The 26,471-nt window shown below is 44.3% G+C and overlaps 2 protein-coding genes across 5 annotated transcripts; one reads left to right on the top strand and one right to left on the bottom strand.

The window, feature by feature from the left end:
- Window positions 1-14,181, bottom strand: LOC106741447 (beta-1,3-galactosyltransferase 5). 4 transcript variants are annotated; one of them, XM_014613497.1, is made up of 3 exons: window positions 13,476-14,181; window positions 3,039-3,634; window positions 1-2,665 (listed from the first exon to the last, which is right to left on the bottom strand). In XM_014613497.1, the coding sequence occupies exons 2-3, from the start codon at window positions 3,598-3,600 to the stop codon at window positions 2,151-2,153; spliced, it is 1,077 nt and encodes a 358-aa protein (XP_014468983.1). In that variant the 5' UTR covers window positions 3,601-3,634; window positions 13,476-14,181; the 3' UTR covers window positions 1-2,150. The 4 variants fall into 4 exon arrangements, with proteins under 4 accessions (XP_014468983.1, XP_014468980.1, XP_014468982.1 ...); XM_014613494.1 differs by having other exon boundaries at window positions 3,039-3,638; XM_014613496.1 differs by lacking the exon at window positions 13,476-14,181 and adding an exon at window positions 9,066-9,268 and having other exon boundaries at window positions 3,039-3,638.
- Window positions 14,182-17,828: 3,647 nt separating this feature from the next.
- LOC106741304 lies at window positions 17,829-26,462 on the top strand. The gene is made up of 6 exons (XM_014613123.1): window positions 17,829-18,060; window positions 18,826-18,975; window positions 22,772-22,932; window positions 23,424-23,526; window positions 23,818-24,368; window positions 24,457-26,462. The coding sequence occupies exons 1-6, from the start codon at window positions 17,829-17,831 to the stop codon at window positions 24,676-24,678; spliced, it is 1,419 nt and encodes a 472-aa protein (XP_014468609.1). The 3' UTR covers window positions 24,679-26,462.
- Window positions 26,463-26,471: the final 9 nt, after the last annotated feature.

Genomic DNA, 26,471 nt, shown 5'->3' on the forward strand with positions numbered 1-26,471 from the left:
TATAATTGAAATAATCCATCGTTTATTGAAATTATCAGTATTTACTTCATCACAAAGATTATGTTATATTATGCTACGCAATCTCGTACGTTGACGACGTCGCAATAGAGATACTTCCATCCCGAAACAATGACACACGATGAGCATGATTCTTCTCTCTACATGAAGGGAAAATAAAAAAGGAAAGAACAGAATTGAACGACGGTACACGAGTAAAAAAGTTTGAGAATATTCATATGGAGCGAGACAATGCGTATGTGACGTATTCAGTAACTAACAGCCACCGGATCGTATTATCGACTATAATCGAGTGCGAACACATCGTTCACTGTTCACGATCATAATTCGCTTGGCGTACTTGAAGTAACGACGGCGGAGCCCGAGTATGCTTCGTCTCCCCCCCCCCCCCCCCCNCCCGTTTCATCGCGTGCGCGCGATCGCGAGAGAGAGAAAATGCGGCCTCGAACGGTGGGGCGTCGCGCTTTTTGCGGCGAGCTAGAATCTCGTATGTATGCGGGTGTGTATGTGTGTGTATGTGTCTCCTTGTGGAGACGTAGACGCATTCGTTGTATCTCAGAGATAGAAAACGCGACACAGTACAGTATGCGAGGTGACATTACACCGGTTATGGTTATTCGTCGTCACATCGACGTCACATCGATCCTAACGAAATCGCCAGTTAACTAAGAGCTAGCGCGCGACCGTCTCTTCGCGCTCGGCACGTTTTTCTTCTTTTCTTTTTAGTACAATTTGCAGGCACATACTCCTCCCTCATCGTACCGGAACAATCGGGGTATTTAATCCAACGGATTCACGGATAAAAAATCTATAGACATTCAAAAACACGGACAGATATCAGCGATCTCTGTAATCTAGTTGCGAGTGGACCCTTGTTTCGGGGTTGTACTTGTTGCTACGTAACAGTATTAATTCGATTCGTTTTAATGCTTCTTTGCGTAACAATGTAATATCATAAACTTGTCCGTCATTACATTACATTTAAGTACATTCACAAGTGTGGCTTCGCGAGAACGAGAACCTCCCCCTCGACTCCCGCCCCTCGCTTGTCGGCGACTGACGGGAAAATTGGCGCGATTAAAATCAACATTCCCTTCCTCGCATATCCGTCATCATCGTGGTCGTCGTCGTCGCGAGAGGAAGGACATTTCGATCGCGCGAGATGCACGGTAAGTTTCGCGTTATAATTTCGCCGTCTTTAATATGTACTAATGCTAAAACACCTTCGCACCGTTGGCATTTTCGTAAGTGTAAATAAAAAAATATCCGATCTCTCTTTCTCCTCCCTTCTTAGCAACGAATTCGTATCCTGGACTATAAACGGACCTCTTGAGATTCACCTTGAGATTTGTGTAATTGCAATAATCAGGGCTCGTGAGCTGTCTCGTGTGCTCTCATAAGCTATGTGTGCGTGCGTACATGTGCGTTCTACACCGATTTTGTATACACAAGAAAACGGATGAAAAGTACCAAGTGACGTATTATTCTCACTTCCGTGCAGCGATGCGACGGTCGCTCGAATAATCGGAGATTCAGAAAATACTATACGGCATAAAAGTAACACAACGCCGACGTTCTGAAGGAAAAGAGTATTAAAAGAAACTTTCGCGCTCACGAGCCCCGATTATGTTGAATAACACAGTCCAGAATAACGTTTTTAAAGGCGGAACGAATGCTTAAAATTAAAAACTAGATGAGCGAGTAGAAACCGAAGTAAACAGTTTGAGTGATCCGACGTAATAATATCGAGACGTAAATAATATCGAGAAATCAGACGAAATCTCACACCACAATAGTCTGTTACGCACACGCATGCGCGTTCACTGCGCGCAACACACGTGTCGCGTAACGCACCATCATGTCACATATTATGCGTAGCATGGCGTTTGTACATTGTGCTAATAATCGAACACCGTCGCTGAAACGTGTCGAAAACGACGACATCTGCGCGGGGCGTACTGATGCGGAATTAATATCATATGCGGAAAGTAGCACAGAGAGCGCGTCCTGCTGAATCCGCTCGACCGCTTCGCTTCCTTCGCGCCTCGATATCATCTCCCACCCTGTGACTCGGTCGCGGCGGTTACGGCGGTGACCGATATTACATATAAACGAAATTGTTCTATTAGACGTTAGTTCAATAGGCTTTCGCTGCTAGGCCGTGGTTTAGTAACCAAACTATGTAAGGCTCGTATTCCGCTCTCCGTTAAGTCCGGAGGCCCGAACAGAAAATCCCGTCGGGCGCCCGGCTTCGACAGCAGGTCCCGCATGCTCTTGCTCGTCAACACCCAAGAGTGTAGTGAGGTTTGCGTTAGATTTACTTTCCTAGCCAGTGTCCCGGTAATGTGCACGTCGTCGATCCAGAAATACGGCTCCTTCTGGGCCTCACGGTACAGTATAAATACACTATCGGGCGAGTAGAGGATCGCCCATCCGGCACAGTACGCGGGATAAAGTCTACCGGGGTACTCCTGGGGGGAGACCCGCCATTTCGAGCGCCAGGACCTCTTTACCGCGGAAGCCGACAGAAGATCACAGAGAATCAGACGTCTTGCACCCCAGGGCGACAGGTCATGCGTGAGAAAGTCCAGCATGGCCGGTAAATGAACGAAAACGTCGTCGTCTAATTTAAGTATATATTTGGCACCTGAAAAGAAAAGAAAAATGAGACGATAACAGTGTGTCAACCTGTGTGTGTGTGTGCCGCACAAATAATGTTACGAGCGTCATAGTGACGCATGAACAAAGCAAGGTTAAAGCTCGTATATCTGTTCTTATAATAGAGCGAGATAGATACACGAATAGTAGTATACAAAACCACTCTACGCGGCTCATCGATGTTACTCTCGGGCTTTGCCGGTCCGTTCCGGTATCAAATCCGACGTTTAATCGACCCGATCGTCGACGTTATCGGGTTTTCACAGTTCCCGATATCGTTTGCAACCGTATCGAGGAAGAAAGGGAAAATATAGCCGAGATATACGAGATATCGTGAGAGGAGAAAAATCGAAGGCCCTTACTTGGACAATAATAAGTAGCCCACTTTAATCCCATAACGTGCTTGTAAGTCATATTTCTGTAGGCATCGAGAAAGTTTCCCTGTATTAAGTCTTGGTATTTCTTGTTCTCCTCCTCGAGCTTGGACTGATACTTCGCCGAGTGTCCCACGAGAAATAATAAAGTCACGTCCGGCGTTTGCTGACCCCAGGTCTCCCGTACGACGTGCCTCTTGAGAAAATTCTCCGGCGCCGAGTGCACCAGCATCAGCAGCAACGGCTGCGTGCGATTGCACGGACTGTGGTTGATGGTAAACCTGAAGTCCTTGATGTTGATTAGCGTGGATTTGTCATCGGACGGAAGTTCGTTTATCGAGTAGGGCTGCGGCGACAGCGTGGTGACGTTGCCGGGATATATAAGGGTATACCCGGGCGCGGCCACACCGACGCCTGAGTACGGTATCGGCGATCCTGAGCCATCGATATGGATCCAAAACGAGACGCATCCAGTTAGTGCCAAAACGACCACGAAGATGAGGGTGCATGGCGACGTACCGGAGGCATGAAGCCGCCGCTTATCCAGCATACTAATAAGCCCCTTTCATCATATACAGCGGATTCTGGCTGGAAAGAAAGAAAAGGAATATATATATGCAGGCACGCAGATGAGACAGATAACGTCAGATTTTAGAATCGTGGACACACATCACCAATCTCGAGCGCAAAGACCGTTGTCGATTCGCACGGCGTTTCGAATCCGTGTGCTTCGTGAAGCTACCGCTTTGTTTGCCGCTCGTGTTAATTGGACAACGCGTCCGATCTCGCGTCAAAACATAATAATACACGTTTATAACCACACACGTCGATAACATACGTTTTAAATCGCAAGCGTGAGAACCCCGGAAGATTGCGCACACCTTGCGGAAGCGTCTCGAAAAATTTAAAATTCTGAAGAAATTTGCACTTATTTTGTTCTCTCGGTTTGTTACGTAATTGAAAAAGGAAGGAGAGTAATTATTCTGTTCAGGGGAGTCAGCTCCAACGGCCTTGACCTAAACGTATGTTGTTGAAGTCATGGTTCTAAGTAACCTATTGTAGGTTTTAGCTGCCTCTCATTGTTTGTTAAAAAAAGTTATTAAGGTTTCGGAGTAGTCGCTGCGACTGTCCTTGTTTAATGACGTCAGAAGCGAGAAAACGCACGCCAAGGTTTTTTGCGTTATTCTTTCCAATAAGAAGATATATCCACAAAATAACATTTGTGATCGATTTAGCACGCTTGCGAAATTGGACAAACACTTTCCTTTTACTCGTACAATCAACAAATAGTCGCAAAATTAATTTGACACGGAACCTTCTTTTCCAACTCTCTTTTCTCATGATTTTCTCAATGTTACTTTTACGACTATTTATTGATCGCTCGAGTAAAAGGAGAAAAAGAAAAGTGTTCGTCCAATTTTATAAGTTTGTTGAATCGATTACAAATGTCATTTTGTGGGTACACAGAGAAGGTTTCTTTAGATTTAGTATTTCTATTTATTTGACTAAATTTGTTTCATAGAAACATATACAAAATATTATTTATTTGAATAAAAATGTTATTGTCCCGTTCAAAAAAACTCTATTATTTAACAGAAAGAACGCTATTATTTGAAATAACATCTTTTAACCAAATAAAATATTATTTAGTTACAACAAATATGTAAAATGAAACAAATAATTTCTTTATAAGAAAATTATCTTTCGTTTCAAACAATTTTTTTATTTAAGATAAATATACATATTCGTTGAAAAAAGATCTAACTTCGTAACTAATCGTACTTATTAATCGAAACATTAGTTTCTTTGGAGCATGCCAATGATGAAATTTGTTTAGATACAATAAAATTTATTAAATTCGAAGAAATCTTTTTCTCAGTGTATATCGTTTTATTTGAAAGTTTTATTTGAACGCAAAAATCTTGGCACACGCTTTCTGGCTTCTGACGTAATTGAACGAGAAGAGTCAGAGCGTCTATTCCGGAGGCTTAACAAAAGAAATTTAAGTTGAAATAGAAGTTGTTCCAGTTAATGATGCTTAAATTTTTCGTCTCACTAAATTGATGAGTCTATACTAAGTTAGTAAATAGATTCTAAGAATATTAACAAAGGCTCCTACGCAGAGTACATGAGGTTTTGCCACACAGCCCCACAACAAAATGTTTATATATAAGTATTAAATTGACAACGTATCTCAAGATTGAAACTATTGGAGCCGATTCTCCTAAATTGAATAATTACCGGAAAAAGAGAGGCACGAACTTATTAATAAAAGTGTTAATTCGAAAATTGTTCCCCGACGCGCGTGTACATGTTGGTACGATAAGGACTTACACGCGTTCACTTTTCGCGCATGTTCGCGGCGAAAGCGAACACTGAAAAATTTACGGAAAACAATAATTTCGCTCACTTGCTCGCTCGCTCATAAGTCGAGCGAAGTAAGTTAAGAAGTATTAAGCGACTCCGCTCCCGCTAGAAATTTCCCACACAAATCGATGGGGAACGGTCGCGGACGAGACTCGATATGTGACTAACCCATCGACACCGATAAACCGTCCTCCATCTAAATATACTCCACATCACGAGTCATATCGCTTTCCGTTTTATCGCATACCATGTATTGTTATATAGTGATTACATTGGAATTCTCATGTGGAAACGTGAGGACGCGTGTACATCGTGATCGGTAAATAAATTGACCTATCATTCTACAAAGAGAACAAATCTACAAAAAGAGAGAGAGAGAGAGAGAAGGAGTGGAAATCCCAAAGTCCGTGTAGCTCGCAGGAAATGAAACTTATGATAAAGAAACACTTTTAAATTACGCGCTTTTCGAAGGAGAGAAAGTTCGTGCAAATTAGATTACAAAATTACGAAATGGAGTTAAATCGTAAAAAGCAACGTTCTACGGAGACCACGAGCGTGATCTCGCAACAATGTTTGTAAATCGTGAACGCGGGACCCGCTGCAAAAACCAATAAAAGTTTCCTTTTAACGGGCTAATACAATAACGTGGCGCGCTCATAGACTTTACGAGAACCAGGGAACTAATTCCGAGCGCGGGCGGGCGACACCGTCACGGATTTTCTGTCAGCTCTCTTTCATTCACATCTGTCCAACGTGGGTCTGTATAAATAGCGACACGTTACGCTATTCATTTGAGGCGGCCGATATTATCCGGGTTGCGGCGTCTACGGTCTCTCGACGTTGAACTCGATCGATATTATCTCGGATTAAGTGATGATTAAGTCACTCTACGTGTCAATTAACTATCAATTAAAAGTAACGAGGTGTCGTGACGTATATTAAGTAACGTGCTTGTTTTTTTTCCGTTAATGTATACGTCGCATTAAAAATTCATATATCGCAGCGATTATCATCTCCGCTCCTTGAAATGCCACGAAATATTTATTTTTGCAACGAGAGCGACAAAGCGACTTCGAGTATTTGCAATACTCTACTCAGAGTCGGTGAAAGTAACCCGGGAATGTAAAACACGCGTAAAACGGGACTCGGATTATTTCTCGGGTATTTTTATGTAAGTAGCTCGATGACAAAACACTCGGCACAAACTGAGTGACAAGTCGTGGTATGCTATCTCCCCGCTGTAATTTCAAATAGTTACTTGTACCATGTATTTTTTAAGTCACACGTCAAGGCCGCGAGAAGTTCACGAACGAATAGAGGTGGTCGATTAATACATAATGAATACGTTACTTACTCTGCAAGTAGTATAATGAATAGGTTTACAGACGCTGGAAAATCTTTCCACGTTACCGAGTCCTCGTAATACGCGGGTGAGCGTGAGGTGAGACACGCGCTCTCGTACACGCTGGTTAAAACTGCGAAACAAACACCGTGACGAAGAGACGGCGGCACCTTTTTTGAAAATAAAATAAACCGAAAGGAAATTGGAATGAATTAAAGATACGACAGAAAAACAGAGCACACGTGATCTACATGTACGATAACCCCTTGATCCTAAAATAATAGAGATTGGTGAGGGTGAACCCTGACCCCTCGGCAAGTCAATCCGAGATTAATACGACGATCGGTACACGTTTGCCGAGTTGTTCAATTTATAATGGCCAAAATAACTTCTGTGTATCGCTTCTGCTCCACCATGTAGCCACGTGGCTCTCCATACCGGAGAAATATCAAGTCCCCCAGCGGATGTTGCCAGAAAACACTTTAGAGTATCTATTTCTAACCCTCCCTCTCGCGTCTTCTCATATATGAGACGCTACAATCGAACGTCAAGCGGAAACGTAGAACACTAAAGCGCGCTGAACACTTGGAAACTCTCACCGAATTCACCCTCCAAAAGGTTTCGTCTAGACGATATCGATCATCGCTCCTCGTACATATATTACGCGTTGTCGTTCGGCTTTTTATCAAATGGTTTTCTTAATGTCCCGTGTCTCGGCTGCGCGAAAACTCACGTCCAATCGAGATAAATGCGTCCGTGTTTTTTTTTTGCATTGCTATAATGTAAAATGCAATATTAAACGAGTAATGTCAACGATAAAGTATCTTTCTAGGAAATTGCGGTTAGCCGTATTGTTCACGGAAAGAACGTGCGGTTTCTCTCCCGTCGTAGTATATATGGGAGATAGAAAAATATTTGACGCGCAATATAATTCGAGAAACTTTGTAAATATATATTGTATACTGTACATACAGTGTGCAGAACTACACTGCAATATACGGAACTAAATTTTGTTGTTGCAGTGATCAAATATTCGGTGGACATATATCAATAAAATTTTGGAACTTGTTACCAAATCCTCCTTCTAGTTTACACTAAACAGATATATTAAATGTTCGATAAGATAAATCAGGTTATCGCTTCTATCCTGCATTGCGGGACATAATAATCCTATCCGAGAATCGATAAGATGACGATTATTGGCATGTTAGACTTCCTCCGAATGTCCTTCTTTCCGTTAGACGACGGCGGAAAAATCGCGATGGCGATTAATTTATGTCACGGTAACGGGAATGGCCCACAAGGCGATTGACGCGTCGACATTGCTTACAAATACCGGAGAGCGATTACGAAAGTAACCGATTGCAGAGGTATGGTTGGCGCGTGTTGCAATATTCATGAAGCGAGACGTCATTTCCGCGTTCGTTTTAATACGAAACGCAAGAAAAGAGATGTGCGCTGGCGTCGTTGTCGTCGTCGTCGTCTAGTCTCGGTGTCGCCACGATTGCGCGCGAATGTGCCATAATTTAGACGCGAATTGATCCTAGTCTGAAAATTCAATCGGACGCAAATTTCAATCGCCCGAAACGTTTAGCGTCCGCTGATTCGCCAGTGATCGCTGGGAAGATTTTGCAGTAATACAGAGCCGATATTCACATTACCAGAGTAAACGAAGCGCCGTGCATACAAAGCCTGCTGATTGCTCCGATCCCTAAATCATCGGTCCCGCGCGCGTTATTTGTCGATTGCACAACCGGGTATCGGTAGGCTGTCGACAACATTTGTGGAACTGATAAATTCTCGTGAAATTCTACGCCCCCTACTCAGAAACAATGTGTTATCGTAAAACGCTTCGTCGTGTAAACGCGAGAATTCGAAAAAGGATTTCTTCCAGAGAGAGAGAGAGAGAGAGAGAAAGAGAGAGCACAAGCCTTTTCCGGGATATTTTCTCCCTGCACTAAGCGAGTCGTTGTAATTAACTGAGAAACAAATTACTCAAATATATCTGACGATGCAAATAACTCCGACATGAGCCGGGTAGTAGAACTTGCGTTCCCAGCGGGGACGTGTTTATCTTTAATTTATGCTCATTTTACATCGTGACTTCACGCACTTTTTGTCCGCGGTATCTATTTGCATTGCTAATCGCGCCGGCAGCACCGCGCGCGAAACATTCACGACGATGATGACGACGGAATCCGAAAGAACGAGGACACACGGAGAAAGAAAAGAGGAGCTCGTTCATTCGCTCGTTCGCTCGCTCGCTCACGCGTAAATCGTGCGTAAGAACGAGATGACCCACGTACACGCGATCATCCGGCCACCCTTCGACACGCGCACTTGGATTGCCGACCCTCAGGGCCCGACGAGCACAGCAAGTACGGTAGATCAGTTGAGGAAAATTGCGTCGTGATGATCCACGCACGCGCGAGAAAGAAAAAAAAAAGGAGTCGCCGGTCCGACGACGGACGACGGCGACGACGAGTTTGCCACACTCGAACGTCTGAAACTGGGTGATGACGCACACCCTTCATCTCTTAGGTCCAACACGCGGCCACCAAACAACGTGGCACCAGGAGGACTGGCGGCGCTTATCAGGGGCGGCTCAACGTGAGGGAGACAACAGGACGAGAAGGCCTCCCCCCGTGCGTTTCTTTCACCGGAACCAAAAATAATGCCGTTACACGGAAAGAAATTAGCATCAATTCAAAATTTATACTCTCGTATGCAAGCAAGAATATATAATTTTATATGAAGATAAAACTTGCTTGTATAAAGCAATCTTATGTAGTTCCGCGAAAAATATAATATTCTTATTACTTAAGAATAATTTTCTTGAGAGGAAAAAATATTGGGTAGAAAGAACGATATCGTTAAACTAACAATTGTAGTTACTAAAACAGTTTGAAAATTATATTCTTGCTTATATATGAGAATACGAGTCTCGAATTAATTCTAACTTTTTTTTTCCGTGTATAGACTTCGTTTCCGCGGAACTGAAAGCGAGCGAGAGCAAATGTTGAATCTGTCGGAACCCTCTTCTCTCTGGCGGAAAAATTAAAAAAATAAAAATATATATAAATAATTCAACTTCGAACAAAATATTTCAGATTTTATTCAGGAAATAATGTAAAACTTAAAAAATGCGACAGTAAATATCTCCGAGCGAAGTAATCGGAATAAAAGACGGAACTTTCGGCGCACGTTGGGATACATTTTTCTTTAATTTCTACATAAATACGACCCTGGCGGCCCAACCCTAGCGGCGGTCTTGAGCAAAACAAGGCAGTGCTTGACGAACGAAACATCGATCAAAAGATTGGTGGTTGTTGAGCGAGTAGATTATCATTCTCGGAACACGAGCGCAGTTTAATCCTATAATTAATTAATATCGCGTCTAAGAGATGCCAGCGCGCTAATTCGCACCGATACTTCGACCTTTCGCGCCGGAAGAATACCCCAGCGACTTAACCCCCCACGACTGGCCCTGAATCAGAAGCCTCACGCGAGCCCGCTTCCGCTGATATTTCATTCCGTGTTGCATGCGAAAGAGAGAGCGAGATAGTCTCAGGGAGACAGAAAGAAGAAGAAGAAGCAACGAGGAACTTTTAACGTTCATCACAAGATGTGGTACCGCGTGGTAATCCTCCGCCGAGCCTCCGTTATTCAAAAGAAATTCCTTCTAAACTGAACTCTGGCCTAAACTCTGGCACGTGGCGGCTCGTTAAAGGAGGAAAGAAACTCCCTCACGATACTCGATGCAAAAAGTTCACGGCAGAAATCGTTCGCGCGCTCACACGCATAGTTTATTCATAGAGTCTCCAAGTTCATGCGCTGTGTATCGCGCGTTCTCTAACTCGATATTAGCACAATTGAACGGAAGAAAGAGAGAGAGAGAGAGAGAGAAAGAAGAGAACGGTCGAACAGATATTTGACTTTTGGCCTCTAGCTGAATTAGTTGCACTAGCTCAAGAAACGTGTATACTTATTGAAGCATATGAAACGTACGTACGAGATTCTTATAAGCTTCACTGTACGCGTAAATTTTTTGAACCAGTGCAGCCAGTTTAGCTGAAAAGAAAAGAACAGACTGTTTGTCGAAACTTGGTGCTCTAAAAAAGGTACCGCGGAGTCTCGAAATTATTTTTTTTTCGCGCATCGCGGACTTGATTCCTGCGCGAATTAATTACCTGCTTTCACTTCACTTCACTTTCTGCTGCCGACACTCGCGAACGCTTACGATTAGATAATTTTTTATAGTCTCCGTTGATCTTGTATTTTTTATGGAATCGCAACGAAATACTTTTCGGACGGTTAGAAAACGGTTAGAAAAAATACGTCGGGCCAGGCACGAGAATCAGCTTCGAATTGCCGTGAAGTTGGAGAGCTCGTAATTCGGACATTGGCTGCTTAATAAAAAAAACACTTCAACGAAGATTCGGTGATAGTATATTATCACCGTTTTGGTGGGGCGGAATGTTTTATCAACGCGTGAATCTCGATCAGAACATCTTATCAAATCAGAGTTCTGATCAAAAGAGAATTAATAGAAACAACGAAGCATTGAAATTTTTACTGCGTTTAACGATATTGCAACGACTCTAGTCTGACAAGCAACCGTGCGGAAAGCATGCGGGGAAAACGGTGACAGTTTAAATATTATTTAAACATTCATCACGGGGCGATAATGGTGCGTAAATTTCCAGGAAGAAATATCAATACCAAATTCGTCGGAATATCTCTCTTTCTCTGTGACATCACCCGTGGCTCTGGCACACCCTCCACATATAAAATAAGCTCCCTCTCTCTCTCTCTTTTTTTCTGTGTGTGTGTGTGTGTGTATTCGCTTGCTTCTTGACGGCACACGCGAAAAGGGCAGAACCAGTGACGTAGCTAAACAAGCGGACATTGGGCGGCGATCATTAGGTGAATAATTCAAGGAGATCATGCATGATCAGCATGCGTGATCAGCAATTCGTGTGAATGACTGGCTATTTCCGCGGTTATTATCTTTTTCGCGAGTCTTGTTATTACGTTTGGCGCAAAACAGCGTGTTCTTACGTAACATCTGAACGTTGTACCGTCTGTGTCCATCGGTCGTTACTCAATACGTGATACAGCGCACGACGCATTTCTTCTCGGCCATCACGCGCTCTTTCGCCTCTATATAGCGCTAATCGACAGAAATACGTTGCAAACCGGCGAAGTCTGGGAGGAAATTGTATTTTTGGAGCAACAGCCTTGCGAAGAAAACGCTCCCGTTCTCGATCAGTTTATTTGTTCAATCGCTCACGCGCTATCGAGATGAGAAATTTCAGCGAATCTCGACTACCGCCTTCAACGTTAAAATAACAAGATCACTTGCGTCCAAATCCGTTCTTTGGACGATCTGTAACTCACGACGGAGTTCGGAGCGGAATTCTGTTCGTGTGGAAAAATTTGAAGATTGCATTGTCAGTCACAAAAAGTCTGACGAAATGTCGGAACGCGCGCATCATCGCACTGTCGAACATACTTATCCTCCCGAATTAAAAAACAGATTCGCACTTAACTATACTTGGCTCTTTCTGGCCTATTCTAATTTCTAACATTTGATTATACATCATGAGAGCCAATATGATCAGTCACAGAAAAGTTGCAACACTTTTTCTTTATAAATTTCTGAACGCATCCCGTGTTCAATAGGAAAATTTGTTTTTTAATCATTCTCAAGAAATACATTTTTTTATTGAATACGAAATGCGAAACTCGTCGAAAAAAATGTTGCAATCTTTTTGTGACTGACTATATTTTAGATACACCTATATATATATATATATATATATATATATATATATACGCGCATACATAAACACTTATAAATATTAAAATGCTCGTTCCATTAAAAGGCGCATTACGAATAGAATTCCACTCTGAATTTTGGTTGATGAATTATGGATCGTCTGAAATGGGCTTAACGAGAGTAAACCGGTTGAAATAAAGAGTTTTTCGTATCGTTCCGCATTCTTGTTCGGTCGGTTGGGAAACAAAAGCTCTTTTTTTAACGCAGGAAGTAACGAAACGCGCGTATCGCGCGAGAGTCGTCGGCATAAATATTAATTCAAGGTAAATTGCGGCTTAACTGAGTTTCCGCGCGTTTTTTCTACCTGCCCTACCTTCGGGCAAAAGGCAAGGCGAGAACCCCTTAAAGTACCATCGAGCATGTCCAACCGAGAAAGTAAAAGCGTTCCGGTCGGGCAAGTTTCTCGACGAAAACACCCAGATGTTTCTCCCTCCAGGAGCAGCAGCGTCCACGATCTTTCTTTTTTTTTTCAATTCACACCCTGAACGAGCTGCGTCTCGAAGCAGTTCGCGTCCCTTCGCACGATTTCTTCGCGTCCTCGCTCCCCATCAAGAATAATTTGAACGGAAACACGAGAGAAGATGTCGCCCCGTGGAACGCGTCCCTCGAATTCCTACGGTCGCGAGAGACGGGAAAGAAAACACGAAAAATACCAAGAGAAACGTCAAGGGAAATCTCATTGATGGATATCGCGGAGATGATTGCGACACGATCGTCGGTGGTGAAATCGACGATTTTCGCGTGTTCGACGAAGCCGGGGGTTCCGGAAAAATGCGGGGACGCGGCTCTTGGTTATGGTCTGCGTTTACACCGCGTATGTGCACATCGTAACGGCAGGAACGTAACCTACGTGCGTACGAGAGAAGGTACTTACAAGTCGCATGTGGTGAGAAACTCCGGGGACTCACGAACACCCGCTGCGACAGGAGGAACCGCGCCACGCACATTCGGGCGACCCGGTTGGCGTGCGAAGAACGCACGGCGATCGACGTCGAGCGAGACGACGCGACACGGACTCGCCGACGGTTTGAGGTTATATGCCGGAGAGGGTGTGAGTCAACGTGAGAGCGAGCGAGAGAGGGCGAGTGCGAGAGAGACGGGCCGAGGAGTGAGAGAGAGAGAGAGGGAGTGTTCCTTGCGGAGTTACCTGGTCGCACACATCGACACTGTAAACGCTCCGCGTGGCTTTCTCTCTCCCTCGCTCTCACTCACTCTCTCACTCGCTCCTCCGCGCGATTGTCGTTGCATGTAGATGTGTGGGTGTCTGTATGCCTGTACCGCTTCTGTAGAACAGCAGCGACGTAAAGTTCTCTCTCTCTCTCCCTTCCCCCCTCTCTCTCGCTCTCTCTCCCTCTCTCTGCTTCTCGCTGCCTCCTTCTCCGTTTCCTTTTGACTGACCGTAGGCTCGACTGATGTTCAGACGAACGTTTTCTTTTTTTTCCGGGCACCCCTCATTTTCCTCGGGCGCTGCGCGCGTTCCTCCCTTTATTCGTTCAGGTATTCGGATTCAGGTATGCGGCCGCAAAAACAGCAGACGACACGGTGTGCGTATGGAAAAACTAGGTGGCGATCGAGCGGCGGCGAGGTCGCGAAAGGGTCGAGGGAACGACAGGTGTCCGTATTGCGCGATCCGAACACGCGAGCTGCCATCTAGGTATATTTTCATCCTCGGGAATCTCGTGGCAAGATTCCCTCCACGCTGCTTCTTAGTTTCTAATTAACTTTTAATTAGAAGCTGAAGAGACAGTAACTGATTGCAATAGAGAGTATCAATAGAATTTATTTTACCAAAACTGAAAATTCAACTAACTTTGGCATAAATAATGATTCATTTTGCAACTGAAGTCTCTAATTTTCAGGACTATTTTCAAAAATAATATTTACTTGCTTTTTACTATATTACGCATGTATAAGTAGAGACATGTCAAATGTCAAAATTTTCAACATACTTTGTTGGTTTCACCGTTTAAATAAAAAGTTACAGATAGAACATATATAGCTTAAAAGTACGAACTGTTCTCTTTAATTTGCATATAGATTGTGGTAGATCTTTTTTCATCCAGTTATTCAATGTCAAAGCAAAAATGGCAATTTGTCTTTGATCGCTAATAATAGATGAACAAATCGGTGTACGAGGTTCACTAAGCAACGAATAAAAAGCTGGTAGTTTCCTCTTTAAGATGTATTTATCGTATGCCTGATAAAAATTACTTTTCACTTGTAAGAACTGAACTAAAGGATAAAAGTGAAAGTAGAACAGTAGCAATCTTTCGTTCAACTCGATATATTTTCGCGATAGACAACATTAATGTAACGAGTTTAACATATCTAAAAATTAGAAACATTAAGTTTTAAAATCTTTTTTTAAACATTCCGCTATCATTTTTATGGAAGTTACAATCGATTAAATTTAGCCTATGCTTCCATACAAGGAAAAGTATGTCTTATCAGCCTTTGAGTATCATCACTTGAAAAATAGGAGAGGCGTCTGATCACACCGTTGTGTCGTTTCACGACTTTTACCTCGAAGTACTGTGGCGACTCGTAGCGAAAACTGCGGAACTAAAGTTGACGTCATACTTTTACACTCGAGACTCGAACCATATTATCCACAACTAAAACCATCTAGCAAACTCCATAGTCCTGCTCGGCTCTGCTAAGTGGCGCCACGCTGTCCGTCAACCACCAAATGTATATTTTATAATTATTGCCTCAAAAACTAAGACAAACTGAATGAAACGTTTGAATATAAGTCAAATATTTTATCTAATGTGCCCATGTAATACACATTATCCGATGGACGTGTTGTGAACGTTATTAGGGCATGACATCCTATGGACGTCTTTAAGAGGTCCTTTGAAAGTTTGTGCTGCATGAGTAGTTTTAGTCTATTTAATTGCGTGGTGATCACTATTGAACGTCACGCAATTGAATACGCTAATGGTTTCGGCACATAGAACGCGGAAACACTTTGCCTGCGGTAGAAGCGACGCGGTAACCAATCAACATGCCGTTTTTCCGTAAGAACTAGAAGTTTATTGGCTACTGCATCGCTTCTTGCCGCGCGGCAAGCGTTTCCGCGTTCTGTTTGCAGAAGTCGTAAAACTACAATTGAAAAATATTTGAACTTTGAGCGCTCAGTCCATCTAGTCTTAGTTTTCGAGATATTAATTATCAATCGATTATCGGCGTAAGTATCTGATATCATGCCTTTTGTAGGAATTTGTTACAACGACCTTTTACATGATTTTATTCGTAAGGGCGAACGCGTGAATTTAGCATCTGTTTTTACCATTTTTGAAAATTTAATTTGAACCTTGCGGCTAACTGAAGGTTTAAGTCTCAACTAAATGATCGATAAATATTAGTTGAAGAAGGTTCATGTCTTGAATCCTGAGTGTGTACGCACCGACTTTTAGTTCCAAAGTCTCCGTCACGAGCCGCTATCGTACATGCCGAGGATTTGTGGTCTTGGTATCCCTAGACTTTGTACTCTCTTTGTACACATTTTATATTAAGTAATTAGAGGTCGTAATACATACCAGGAATTATACTCTTTCGGAATTTATCAAAATTTATAAAAAGGATTAACATTTCCATTTAAACTGTTTGGTTAACCGACTATATGTAATACTGCTATTTTCTGTTTTCTTGTGCTTTTATTCTTAAGTTCTTACTGTAATAGATTTCCGTGATTGTTATTTTCTCGTTAATAGCCTGTAAGTTAGATAATGTACACTACCTCCGATATAGTAAATTCAAATTATTCTCTGCGCTTTAATAATAAGTGACATTGTGAATAATTGAGTCGGATTGGCTTAGTCTTTAGACCCTGTATACCTTTTGTACATATTTTATATTAAATAAAAAATGAAGTATGACACAACCACTGGATCAGACGTCAGACTCTTTTAAAGTAATCTAGTAGTATTACTTAAAGGCTGGTCAGGCGTATTTCCCCTTATATCGAAACATCATACAAATTCAACAAGCTGTGGCAGCTGTATTGGTAAAAATGACGATGTTCGGTAAAAATTTTAAAGCTTGAAATTTCTCTTTTTTCCAGATATATTAAACTTGCAGCGTTACCGCCATTTATCGCGAAGATATATCGAGTTAAATGAAAAATGACAACTGTTTAACTTTCAATCTTATCTTTCGATTAAGATTTTATATTGAAAATGCATCTGTAATAACGATGTCATAAATGCGTTTTAAAAAGAGAGCTTTTAGTTTTTTATTGCTTGGCGAATGTCGATTTGTTCGCTTAGCGTGAACGGTCAAAGCTGAAAAACGGTTTTGGCTTCGGTACTAAATAATTTGTTTAAAAAAATCAAACCGCAATTTGCGAATATGTATATTAAAAAACGAAGTCTATGCGTTTAATTGATATAAATGCCATTTGTGTAAGATATTTATATTGTACAACTCGACAAACTTCGTCAAAAATGTTTACTTTCGATGAATCTTTGATTTGATTGATCTTTGATTTGTATTTACGCAGCATTGTTAAAAATTAGTTTACATTCACCAATATCTCCGGAAAGACTTCAAGCTATAAAATATGCCCCAAGCTATCTCTTTGATGACTAATTCCTTTTGATGACATTTTTATCTTTTGATACAACTTTTCAATTACGGGTAGTAAGGATTTCATTTTCAAGTAGTATGTCAGTCTTTAATGAATGATACCGATCAGTAATTATACACACACACGCATGCACGCACGCACGCACATATACATATGCATATATATATTTGTCATTTTATCGTCATGTGAAACCGTCGTTAATAATTGAAACAAGGTGACCTAAACGCTCGCTTGAAGGTTCCTTTATTTACCAATATTTTACTTATCACGTTCTTCGCATCACGATCTCTTTCCTCGTCATAAATCGCGTCCCCTCTCTTCCTTGTACCGAATTCTCTAACGCGAGATATCACGTGGACGTACGTTTATGTTCGTGACCGTTATAACATGTCCCCTTTCGCGTCGATACGAATTCATGCCGCACGCGGAAACATATCAGGAGGAGTATACGGGGGATATTGTGCAAGGAGGGGTCCTGATGCGTGGGTCTGTTCGCCGCGTGGTCTCATTGACAGTCGGTCGGTGGGCACCGCTCTCGGTGTCTGAGGCGCGGATGTGTCCTCGCGGACGGGTTTGCGCCGAGCCGTCAGGAATGCGTGCGGTCTTTCGCGAGCATCGGTGACCCCAGGCGCGATTATGCTCTCACGCTTTCATGGGGTATTCGTTTTGTGTATCGTCACGGTAGCCGGCACGTCGTATCCGTCGACGGTGGGGCGATGCGTCGGTGTGCTGCTCACCTTGCCGGCGATCACGCATCAATGGTCATTCTGGGGACCTCTGCACTTCTGGTCGAGCCGTGCGGCGGATCGACCTGCGTCCCACGAGCTGCGTCCGGAGCCGCCGGATATGACCGGATTTTCGCCGAGGGGTGAGTAATCCCCTGCAAATAACTGCGAAGAGATCGGCCGCGCGGATCGTGAAAATATTTTCCAAATTCAGAATGCGAGCGAGCGAACCTCACGAATAACGCCGACGCACGGCTCCTTGGAATCCCTTCGAGGTATTCGAGAAATATTCCTCTCGCGTTTGTCTTGTTGCATCACCCTTCGTGCGTATACATTTCGGGAGCGCGTAACGAATTCGCTGCACAATACGATTGTTCGTCAACAACGACGTAAACGCTGCCATATTACCGGACCCCCGACAAATCCATTACCGTCCGAAGCCGCTCGTTGGTCCCTTGTCAGTCGAGGCACGTGCCGTTTCGCTCTTAAGAACGTATACGTGATATTGTACGTATCGTGATATATATATATCGACTGCGATACGGTGTAGCGGAGGTAAATGGCAAAATTCGCTTTGCCGCCGAGGTATTTCCTTCGAAAAGCTTTTTCCAATGCGTGCGAACGACATCCGAGGGGCATGCCGGGGGAATGATTTAAAAGCGCTGGCATTTAAACGGAGCACGGAAAAATAGACGTGTAAACTATAAATAATCGGTATTATTCCGTTACATCCGTCTCTATAACGGATTAATTCGCGACAGAGCAGCGCTCGAAAGATCGAGCGCTTCGAAACGCGTTTTTCGCCGCGTCACACGCGCTCGACCACGTGTACCGTGTTCTCGTTTCTTTTTCTTCTTCTTTTTTCGTTCCCTCATCCTTTTTTTGCCCGGCCACCTTTATGCCCGCAGTGTTAAACTTCTTCCCCGTTCCGGTCGAGGAGGAGTGCCTGTCCGAGGACAAACGACGTCAAGGGATATGCATGAACACATACGAGTGCCGTATCCAGCACGGAGTGTCCCACGGACCGTGCGCGCTCGGATTCGGTGTGTGCTGCATATGTGAGTATACCTGTCATTCGCGTAAATGCGCGTCCATCCTTCGTCGCGTCGCGAATATATATCGTCGCGCGCATTCGGAACGTCCTGCCTAGGAACGTCGATTCATCCCGGTCGGAAGCGGAAACTTTTCCTCGCAGCCGACGTACTCCGCGTCTTCCGATATATTCTCCTCCGTGCGATCGGCCCCACCGGTTCTTCTTCCAAAATCAACAGAGAAAACATTGCCAAACTTATATCGACATCTCTCAGATCTGCAGAAGCGACCAACGGGGAGACAGAACGGTCCTTTTAAAGCCCGATCGCCGTTATTGTAGCGAAATACTATTTTTTTGTTGTTTAATTTATATTAAAAAATGAAATTGCTAGTCCGGTACGTGCGTCATTGCGCGATAAATATTTATATATCTTCCTGCAAAAATTAAAAAATTGAAATAGCACGTTGCTGTAACAGCCTCGAAAGGCCTGTTCTGTCCGTCCACGGTTAGAAAAAATGTGCACAGGAAGCCGAGTTCCTCTTGATTCGAGATGAACGAAGAGCGTGGCGCGCGCAAACACGAGAGGGACACGCACTCTCTCGATGGAGTCTTCGGGACGCGCGCGCGCAATTCGAGGTATCTTCGTCGTTTGCTTCCCGAGCGCGATTTTCGCATTCGCATCATCGCCTGCACATCGACCGGCGATCTTCCGCTTAGCTTAACGGTATCGGGATAGCTATAGCTGCGATCTCAAGCAGCACGTTCTCCTCGATAGCGTGAAAGGGAGCACTCGAGGATGGCGGGGAAAAAAGGAGGAACGGTACGCGGAGAGCTCGCGCGCGACGAGGAAGAACTCTCGAGAAGGCCAAGTTATATACAGTTACTTAATTGCCTTTCGGCGCGGTCACGAGCATCGCACCGTGAGGGACCCGACGACGGGGCGCGATTGCGTTTCCGAGGCTCGCGCGCTTCCGAGATTTACGCGGAATTCCTGAGCCGGAATTTCGGCTCTACGTTAAATCTTTAATTCTACGATACAGTGGGAGCCGAGATAGCCAGACAGTTACGTTAAATCTTTAATTCTACGATACAGTAGGAGCCGAGATAGCCAGACAGGTACGATTTTAATGATACTCTAATTTCCTCCTACTTTGACCACGAAAATATTTTAGATTCCCGTTTGCGCTGTTTTTAGCGTCAAGATAGGTTGTCTTGAATACTCGTGTGAATTTAATAACTGAGATATCGAGAGAATTCGTAGCTTCAAGGTAATATTAAAAATTGAGTCTGTAAAATTAGAGGCTCAGGAGAACACTTAACAGATGTAGTATCGTCAAAGTAGGTTTTTATTACGTTGAAAAAAAGAAGTACTATCGTTCGAGTAATATTTACTTGATCCACGTAAAATGATTGCTCCAATATTCCTTGGCAAATATTTACTAGTAGTAAAAATATAACTGACTATATATACACACAATATAATATTTCTTTCGTCTAAATAAACATTTATTTGCACATGTTAAATCAATTGTGACAGGTGTCAAATTCGTAATGTTAAGGATATCGGAATTCATTCTTAGAAAACATTTACTGGACCGAAAATTAAAATTTTAAACTACCAGATTTCTTCAATGGAAAAGAAATGTTACATATGTAATTCTAGTAAGTACTCTTTTAAATTTTACAACTTTACATTTTACACTTACACTCAATAATTCAGTTACAAACTAAGATATTATTGCATTAAAATAAATATTTACACAAATTGTTGAAATATAATTAAATTGGTAAAAATATTGATTTAAGAGTAAAACAGGTAATTACATTTACTTGATTCTAGCTTTTTTTCTGTGTAGTCTACAGGCTGCTTAAATAGGTGTAAACTATCCTCAAGAGCATCAAAGAATCGTAAAAAAATGTCGATTCGGGTCGTTCGCCTTTTCAAATTTCACTCCTCATGAATGTATCGTCGTCGTCGTCGTCGTGTGAATAATTTTTCACGGATACAGGACGCGCGCGATGATGATCTGAATTAAACGCGAAGAGACGGTTACCCGCCGGATATGTCCCGGGCGACGATAAAATTTTCGTCGCGACACGAGCGTATTCTCGCCGTGATATAAATCGCTTCCCGGCGCGCGCGCGGAAAACTTTTTATTACCGGCTCGAGACCGTTCCGTCTTCCGGCCGTGCTTTATAAAGTTTCCCGTCCAATTGCTCCTCCTCGCCGCTTCTTCTTTTGTCAGCGGTCTCGCATTCGTTTTTTCCACCACGGTACATACTGCGCGCACAGTCGAAAACAGGGCCATACCGTGCGTACGGATTCTTGACCGATTTCCCGAATACCACCTCTCGCCGTCCCCGCATAGCGAGAGGTGCACCATGGACGCACCGTGTCCGAGTTTTACTATTAGATTGCGAATACGCATCATGCCGAGCGAGGACATGATACCGCGGCGATCGGAGAATCGCGAAGTGCGAACGTGTACTCAGCAATTGGCAGCGACGCGAATTCACTCGAGCCAGTTTCGCCTCGCCGGGAGGAGCTTCTCGCGTCGTATCGAGAAGTTAAATGTTTTCCGCTCGAAGAAACCGTCATTAAAATTTCACACCATTCACCCTGCTCGCGTAACTCAAAGGAGATCTCGTTATCACGCGTGCGCGAGCACGCATATAATAAATCTGACCGGTGCTCGCGAGCCTCGGATCGAAAGCTATCCTCTCCTTTTTTCCTCCTCTCTCTTTTTCTCTCTCTCTCTCTCGGCTCTTTTCATTGAATCGTTGAATGCGTGTATCATCCCGCTGGCAACGTTACGCTGTCCTGCCTGCAACACGGCGACATCAAGCGTTCATGCATTTTTTATATTGTCCACCAAGTTGTTTCCCAGCTGTAGGGAGGAAGTAAGATCTACATGCGAAGGCAGTAACCGTTTCTTCTAGCTAGCGGCCCGTTGAATAGCGTCCCGAGATTCTAAAACGGTCACTGAATACCTGAATGAGAACTCGTTATCGAAGCCGGAGGCTGCTCGCGAGAATATCGCACGACGACGCCCACGACGGTGCGGGACGCGAAAGTCGTTGGAACGAAGTCTCGCGTGCGCGTTTAATCCATCCGCGCATGAATTTCAAGCGGGAGATTTCCCGGCGAAGATTCTCCGGCGTGCTCTCCCCCCTCCCCTCCTCTTTATCGTGTAACAGCGATTACGCTGTAATTTGCGCGCACTTGCCGCGCGCATCACCCTGAGCCGCGTGAAATTGACAAATTTCGATGCGGGCTGCCCCCTCGGTGAAAATTATTCAATTATTCAGGTACCCGTGGAAGAAGAAGAAGAAGAAGAAGAGAGAGAAGTAGGACGGGAAGGAGAGGCGAATTGTTGTAGTTTGCACACTGCGCACTTTATAGTTGAGCGTCACGGTGACGCTTTAAACTCAGGTGTCTCATTTCCCACTTAACTTCAGAAGGCTAACAGAATTATTATTAACGACTCTCGGTTTGAAATATATGCGACCGTCACGTTTCTCAAGCGAGCATTGCGACAATCGACGTCGCGTTTGTTGACGTATCGCACGTCCGTTTGTTGTACGCACAACGCGCTCACGCAATTTGTAATCGCGCTTAGAACCGACACAAGCAGGTGCACGAAGCAGGTGAGTGGGTGGTCAGCCGGCCAATCGACCAAGTCGGCGTCTCTGATAAAATACTCGGTAACGCAAACGGAAAAACGCGAGACACATTGGCGCGCGCGCTCACACACACGCACACGTATACGTACGAGCGTTCGATCAATTGCGCCGGTAATTAATATACACACGGTTCTCAGTCACGGCAAGCTGCGACAATGAGGTGCAAAATAATCTAACCTACGTGACCAGTCCTGGTTTTCCCAACCTCATCGACCGGCCTATGAACTGCTCGGTGCTTGTACGGAAGATCGATACGGAGGTCAGCCAGCTGAGGATCGACTTTGTCCATTTCAACATTGTAAGTTTCAGGGATACTTTATTATACTTAGAGCGTTATCTGCAAGGGGGAATAGGTGGATCGCAACTGTCGATTCCCCTAGTGTCGTTCCGTTGGCGCATCTAATATTCCGCGAGTCGCCAAGCAATGTCGATACTGACACACACACACACACACGCACGACGTGTGAATGAAGCTCGTATTCTTTCGCAAAGATAAAGAGAGTGAGAAGGAAAGAGAGAGAGAGAGAGAGAGAGAGCGACGGAGATTATTTCTGAATTGCCGTCACCCAGAAGACACGGCGCTACTTGCTCGTCATGTCCGTAAAATGTCCCTTCTTTATTAATAGCGCGTTTTTTATCATTTTTATATCACTGCAATTAAACGAGAATAGAGAGCGCAATAAAGGACAAAAATCTATTTTTCGGATTCGGTCGCGTGTGTCGCACGATCGCGACGAAAAGTACGAAAACGCGAAACGAATATGCCGAGCCGGTAAGATTATGTTTCAGGGTCAACCGAATGCGATGACCGGTGTGTGCGACGAGGATGTCATGGAGATTAACAACGGCAGGACGTCCTTCGAATTGTGCGGGTGGAACAGCGGGCAGCACGGTGAGAACCGCTTATATTCGATTTCGAACGTTTCGACCGCCGGACTTTTTGTATAAATTGCGATATCTCATCTCGATTGTCAGTCGCTGAATTGCAGACCGTTCAGAGAGTAATCGTTTCTACAATGTACTCCCGATATCCTGATAAAATGATCTAATATATACGGTACAGTAGGAACGAAAAGATCAGAGTTTCTCAGAGTCCGTCGTGAGAATCTCATTCGGTCAGAGCGTAGCGCGCGATGTTTCCCGAGAGGAATTTAAGTAGCACGCGCCCGGCCTGTATCGACAGTATACGTGGACGTGAACGAAGGCGACGAGCCGATCAGCCTGAACTTCCGGCTGCCGGGCGGACTGCAGTCACGAATGTGGGAGATGCGCGTGCTGCAGCTGGGTTTCGAGCAGCGTGCACCGGTCGGCTGCCTCCAATACTTTCGCTCACCGAACGGCACGCTGAGGACATTCAATTATCTGCCGAACGGCAGATACCTCGCCGAGCACGATTACTTATTGTGCGTGCGTCAGGAGCGGGACATGTGCGGTATCGCTTATCAACCGTGCACGCGAGACTCTTTTCGGATAGGACTCGGCTCGCCGGAAACGTTGAACGCCGCGAACGTGGCCACCGGAAACGCGTCCGCCACGCCTGTCAGCCCGAGCATCGCCCCCGAAGCTGGATTCGCGAACAATTCCGACGCGGACGTCGCCGAGGGTTCGGGCGCGGGATCGCCCGAGACGGAGACGACGGCCCTCTCCGGCGCTTCGAGCCCGGCCCCGCCGTCGGTCGGCGGCCGGTGTCGCGACAGGATACTCATCCCCTGCGACTTCGAGGAGTTCATCACGGTACGTGAGTTCATGTTCACTTCGGCTCGCGAGCATTGCATTTCGCTCGATGCGCGCTGACCGTACACACCGAACACGTCCGTTGCAGCCCGGAAATAACATGGCCGGTATCTGCAATCTGGAGCATTGCGGCAATTCGTTGTGCAGCCGGGACGAGCTCGACGCCGAGGGTAACTGTCGAGTGGAGACTTGGTCGACGCCCTTCCGCATCAGGGTGGCATTCGGACCCGGTGGCAACACCGGCAGCGGCACCATCGAGGACAACGCCGGCATGTGTCTCATGTACCAGCAGTTGCCCTGCGTCGCTTGAACGCGCGATTGTATCGTGTTCTCTTCGCGAGGCGAGAGACGTCGTAGACGATCGGACGACGAAGAGGACCCTCCCTGCCGAGAGATCGGACGATTCCCCTCTCGCCGGTCGCGTTGGGTACCGTTTTTCAGAAATTATCGCGCGCGAGACACACATCCATCGCATTACGGCTTCGCGTATCTCTCATGTTTCGCGATTCTGCATCTGGTAGCGTCTGGTGAGAAAGCGATTTGGATTTGAAGAAATGAATGTAAAACAATACGTAGAGACGGATAAGGTGGGATACTCCGGGGCATCGCGCGAGAATCGATTAACAACGCTACGAGAGTCCGAGTCGTACAAATAGTTTTTTTCTTCGCAAATTATCATCGCGCGAAATCGAGGCTGAATGTATTCATCTCGTTATGGCTTCAATATATTCCGCAATTCTCTCTGCGTCTACAAGCTCTCGCGTGAGGAAGCAATATAGATTTATGAGAAATTGTTATAAGACAATACGTGCACGGAAGAAAAAAGAATTCTAGATTCAAGTGTAAATAATTACTCCAATGTTTCTTAAGAAATTTTTACTTGATCACACGTGTAAGTAATATTTGCTCGATCCAGATAAAATATTTTCCAAATGAAGTATTTACTTGATCAAAATTAAATTTCCTCAATCCAAGTAAAGATTTGTTAAAGAGAAAATTGTAATAATTATTTATATACTTGAATCCAGCACTTCTTTTTTCTGCACAGAGACGAGTGGGATGGGGGATATTTTGGGGTATCGCGCGAGAATCAATTAACAACGCGACGAGTCAAAGAGTCAAATAGTTTTTTTTTATTTACAAATGAACTAGCTTATATATATAAATCGTAAACGCAGCGCACAACTCTCGATACAGTGATAGATATATAATTCGCCTTTGTGTCCCGCTTCTTGTATTTTTCTTGTATTTATTTCTTAATTTTATATTTTTTTTCTTAATTCTTCTGGTCGATTACTCGTCACGATCATCGGCTACGATACGCAGTGTAGTTTAATCACGGGGCATCATCATCGGTTTTCTCCGTCGAAATCCCTCAAACGTGAGATCAGCGGCGATACGTTTATCTAATAATATGTATAATACGTAACGGTGGCTTTCGCTGCGGAAGGCGCCGACGACAATCACGGCAATCGTAGCGATAACGATATATAATGACGTTATAAGAATAAATTATAATAATATGTTAATGCAATAATATGTCGACGATGACAACATCATTTTGAATTGCTCTCCTAGAAGAAAGTCCGCACTCTCGTCGTCGTCGTCTCGTACGAGTCAAGATACTCGCGGTTAGTCTTGCTTTTGTCTCATTCAGCTTCTCGTACGTATCTATATGCGTGTCGTGTGATATACAATGAAATAATCATAGTTACGATAACGATACGAATATAATTCGCAATGATAACAATAACAACGAGATTTTCGCGGCGATAAATTCGGAGACAATTCAATGTACCGCAATGCGGTAAGCGGCGGTTTATTTCTCGATGTCGTCGTCGTCGGCGGCAACGTCGCTGTTTTCTCGTACAATTCGAAAATCATACTATCTACGAAGTCAAAAGGACCGTTAAGTAGCGTAAGAGAGGGCGGTTATGATCGCGACGAACGTGTAGATGCGATTGTATGATTGCGCGTGTCTCTGTGTACGGTCACTTGGTGCGGCACACGTTTCTGCCCTAATACTTTACCGATGCAACTTCGGATGTCCGCGGGCTGTTCAATCCGCAGTCCCGAGGCCACATATCCCCCCCCCCCCCCCCC

Source organism: Dinoponera quadriceps, unplaced genomic scaffold (assembly GCF_001313825.1).
Source record: "Dinoponera quadriceps isolate SergipeBrazil2010 unplaced genomic scaffold, ASM131382v1 scaffold405, whole genome shotgun sequence".
Lineage (NCBI taxonomy): Eukaryota > Metazoa > Arthropoda > Insecta > Hymenoptera > Formicidae > Dinoponera > Dinoponera quadriceps.